The sequence below is a fragment of the Loa loa genome (assembly GCF_000183805.2).
Source record: "Loa loa unplaced genomic scaffold supercont3.250, whole genome shotgun sequence".
Classification (NCBI taxonomy): domain Eukaryota; kingdom Metazoa; phylum Nematoda; class Chromadorea; order Rhabditida; family Onchocercidae; genus Loa; species Loa loa.
This window is the reverse complement of record NW_018108430.1, coordinates 22,505-26,547: the sequence shown is the minus strand read 5'-3', so window position 1 is coordinate 26,547 and position 4,043 is coordinate 22,505. Positions and strand designations below refer to the sequence as shown.

Here is a 4,043-nt window from a genome sequence, read left to right as displayed (position 1 = left end):
TTTTCTTCAATATATTAGCGCTATTTTGATGAAGAATATGCCGATAATGGTCTATTTTATTTTTTTTTTTTATTTTTTTTTTCATTTATTTTTTTTGGCAAAACAAAGCTATCTATACTATAATTTAAACAAATATTTGAACAAATCGTTTCAGATGAAATAATAAATTTGAAAATTTAACGGAATTTAAAAGTTCAACAGAAAATATTTACATATATCCTTTGATTATCGTTAGAAATTTGCAATAGTATATCGTTTTTATGCCATCGTATGGGATACTGTCCATTAGTTTTACATCTTAATGTTACTGTCGATCCAACAGGTGCCGGATTATAACCAACAAGGATAAGCGTTGGACGACTTGATTGTCGCTTATAGAGGTGAATTGAGCTAAACAATAAATACTTCATCAATTTGTTCTTCAATAAGTATCCACTTACATCCGGATATGCATATCAACATCTCCTGAATCATTCTGGATCTCTGGACCATTAAATATTCAAGAACTTGAGTAATTCTAATGCCATAATTAGCAATTACATCCCTGAATAAATAACCATCGGATAAGGATGTCATTTTTGCTTTAATATTTCCAATTTCATCAAATATTCGTCAAGACAGCTCGGATAATAATAATGCTACATTTTAGTACTTATATTCCTAAATAAGTAACCATTCGGATAAGGATGTCATCATCTCCTGAATTTATCTGATGAAACATTCACCAGGACAGCTTAATTAATTCCAACTCTACAATTACTAATTACATTTTCGAATAGGCAACTATTTCCATTTGAAACGATATCATTATCTTCCGAATCTTTCTGATTTCATCAAACATTCATCAAGGGAACATGATATAATTAGTAATTAATAATTACCAATAATGCATGCATTCATCTTCACTGAAGAAACGATTCGCATTGCCTCCACAACCACCATACATAAATACCTTACAGTATCCGACAGATTTATCAAAATACCACATCTGTTGATTATCTTGACATAATCCAACTTCGAATGGCAATAAACAGCTATCTGTAAATAATGCCTGTTTAGAATATAAAAAGTTACTAAATTGATAAGCGATATTTTATGCTACATATCATATCAGGTATTACTATCAATATCATATCAATGCTACATATTATATCAGTACTAATATTAATCATAATAAATCAGACAAAAACTATGCAAATTTAGTGCTGAGCAATTAAGAGATAGGACTGATAATGTTACCCTGTCAAACAATTTCGATCCTTTAAGCTGATCGATAAAATCAATAAATTGTCATAATCGATCGATCAATCAGATTGTCATATAAAATTTCACTTATTTACAAACTTACCTTCCGTTCGATCAATTGTTCCTTTCATTTCTTTTTCCTGTAAACATCTTTGTTCACATAGTTTTCGACTATTAAATCGATTACCGTTACCACGACAACCACCATATGTAAATTGCATGCATTGTGAAATGGTTGCATCATAGTACCATTGTGTTACTGGATCATCACATGGACCACTTTCACGATCTAATAAACAAATATCTTTCTCTGAAATAATAATTAAAATAAAATGTCATAGGTCAAATATATTATATATTTGGTATGAAATGATTCGATTATACAATAATTATTTAAACGAACCATCATTATCAGCATAAAATAGTATCTCTGAGGTACAAAGATGTTCACATTCAGCTTTTGATGAAAATCGATTACCATTACCACCACAACCAGTATAAATGAATATATGACATTCGCCAGCATCCATATTGTAATACCATTTTGTAATACCTAATTCACAATGACCACGGTCCATTTTCATTGTACATACATCTAAAGAATTCATCTTATCATTTTTAAATCTCATTTTTTTCCTTTTTTAGAATTAAACTGAGATTTTACATAATTTTAGAATCGAACAAATACCTAATTTAGCTGTTTTTATTTTATTAAAGTAAAAACATTTTAAGTAAAAGTTAAAAAATGATATCATTTAAAGAAAAGTGATGAAAATTTTTGAGGATAACTTGCTAATTTTACTGCTTTATTCAGATATTTAAGTAATTAAATACCACTATTTCTATATTCTCCACAAGCTCTTAAACAAGCTTCTTCCGAAGTAAAGTAATTAGCATTATGTCCACAACCAGTATAGATAAATGTTTCACAATGATTTGTTTCGGAATTATATCGCCATCTTAATATTTCACCAAAACAAGGTCCCACATCTTGTGGTAATAAGCATAGCTCTGTAATTTTTAAATATTAATTAACACTAATTAATTCTTTATTTAATGAAACAAAAAAAATCATTATATAAAAATTAAAGCACCTGGTAAAGAGATGGATTGAAATTTGAGTCTTTGAATAGTATCAACCATTATCATTCGTCCTTCATTATCATCATCATTATCATTCTCCTTGCTAGATATATCATCCAATTTAGATGCTATTGTACTAGTAAAAGTATCAGATTTCGTTACTGTCGTTACCGTAGTCATAGTAGTCATTGAGATATCGTTGCTTGCTTCTGATATTGAAATTTTCTCAAAATTACCACTCTATAAGATGAAAAATGCGTCACCATCACATAAATATATTGTATGAATAAATAAAAATAATTTTACGTAAACGGAATACCAGATAATTTCCATCATCCACGTGAAAATTCCGTGCAGCGTAAACATTATGCCGGATATTTTTCTGGAAACGATTAATACGTCCATTAAATGATATAGCATTCGGTTCGAGATCCTGTTAATATATTACAATTCTTTTTTTAAATTATAATTTTGCTACCCGAAACATTTCATATATTTTCCGTATTTTTCAATTAAATTTTACCGATTTCTACCGGTTTATTTTTGCTAACCCTGATCTCTGATCTCTGTACTTATTATCAATTTATTCTGTATTATATGATATCATTATCATTATTCTCTTTTGTTATATAGCTAATCATATATAATTGCATGATAGTTTAGCAGCGATTATTCCATTTTTAAATAATTATCTGATAATTTGCGAAAAAAAAAGAAAAAGTTGCAACTACGGTATGTTTTCGAATGATATTAATTAATATTCATTAACACTATTCAATATTCACTAACACTAATTAATATCCATTATTTTTTTATGGCTAAAAATTTGTAAATTTTTACGCTTTTACAATTTTCACGAAGTAATTTTAATTTATAAATTTATAAATTTAAAGAAAAAAATTAGCAAGTTTTAGCAAAAAAAATACCTTAAAGTTCAAAGGCATAGTACAATTACCAATGCAATCATTCATATTATCAAAACCATTTCCATTTCCAATACAATTACCATAAAAAAACGGCAAACATTTATCAAGTGATTTATCATAATAATATCGTTCTACTGTTGATCTAAAATTGATAGAATTGAGTAAATATAAATTATCAAATCGATAATGTTAAATTTAATAGAACTGCTAACAAACCTGCATGATTCATTAATTTCAGGTAACAAACATTGTCTTATTGCTGATAAATTTCTCCAATTGAAATCTGCAAATAAAATTTAATTTAATTACAACAAATATCATTGAATACGTTGAATAATGGATGAATATGCTATTAAATATCACTACAAAATGTTAATTGCATATTAGATAACTGTACAATTTAACAACTTAAGAAGTGGTTAAATTCGTTAATTTAAATTTAATTACCTAAAATATTATGTTATTATTCACCGCAATAAATTTACAGTACTATCTACACTATATCATATGTAAATTTACATTTCGATTAAAACGAGTTCACAAATTTCAATACTTTCCGCAACCAGAAGTTAAGATTTCCTCGTAATTTTAAATATCAAATACTTTAAAGGAATAATAATTTGTTTTAGTTATCAGAATTATTTGATTACCATTCGATTCATGGATATATTTCAGTTAAATATAAAAGTAAAATAAGTATTATAAAAAAACATTTCTTGTATATATATATATATATATATATATATATATATATATATATATATATATATATATATATATATATATATA

The 4,043-nt window shown here is 26.6% G+C and overlaps 1 protein-coding gene across 1 annotated transcript; it reads right to left on the bottom strand.

The window, feature by feature from the left end:
- Window positions 1-877: 877 nt before the first annotated feature.
- LOAG_13253 (hypothetical protein) lies at window positions 878-3,299 on the bottom strand (the record flags this gene model as incomplete). The annotated part of the gene is made up of 7 exons (XM_020448663.1): window positions 878-1,038; window positions 1,349-1,555; window positions 1,649-1,840; window positions 2,080-2,256; window positions 2,340-2,568; window positions 2,648-2,761; window positions 3,255-3,299. The coding sequence occupies 7 exons, from the start codon at window positions 3,297-3,299 to the stop codon at window positions 878-880; spliced, it is 1,125 nt and encodes a 374-aa protein (XP_020301213.1).
- Window positions 3,300-4,043: the final 744 nt, after the last annotated feature.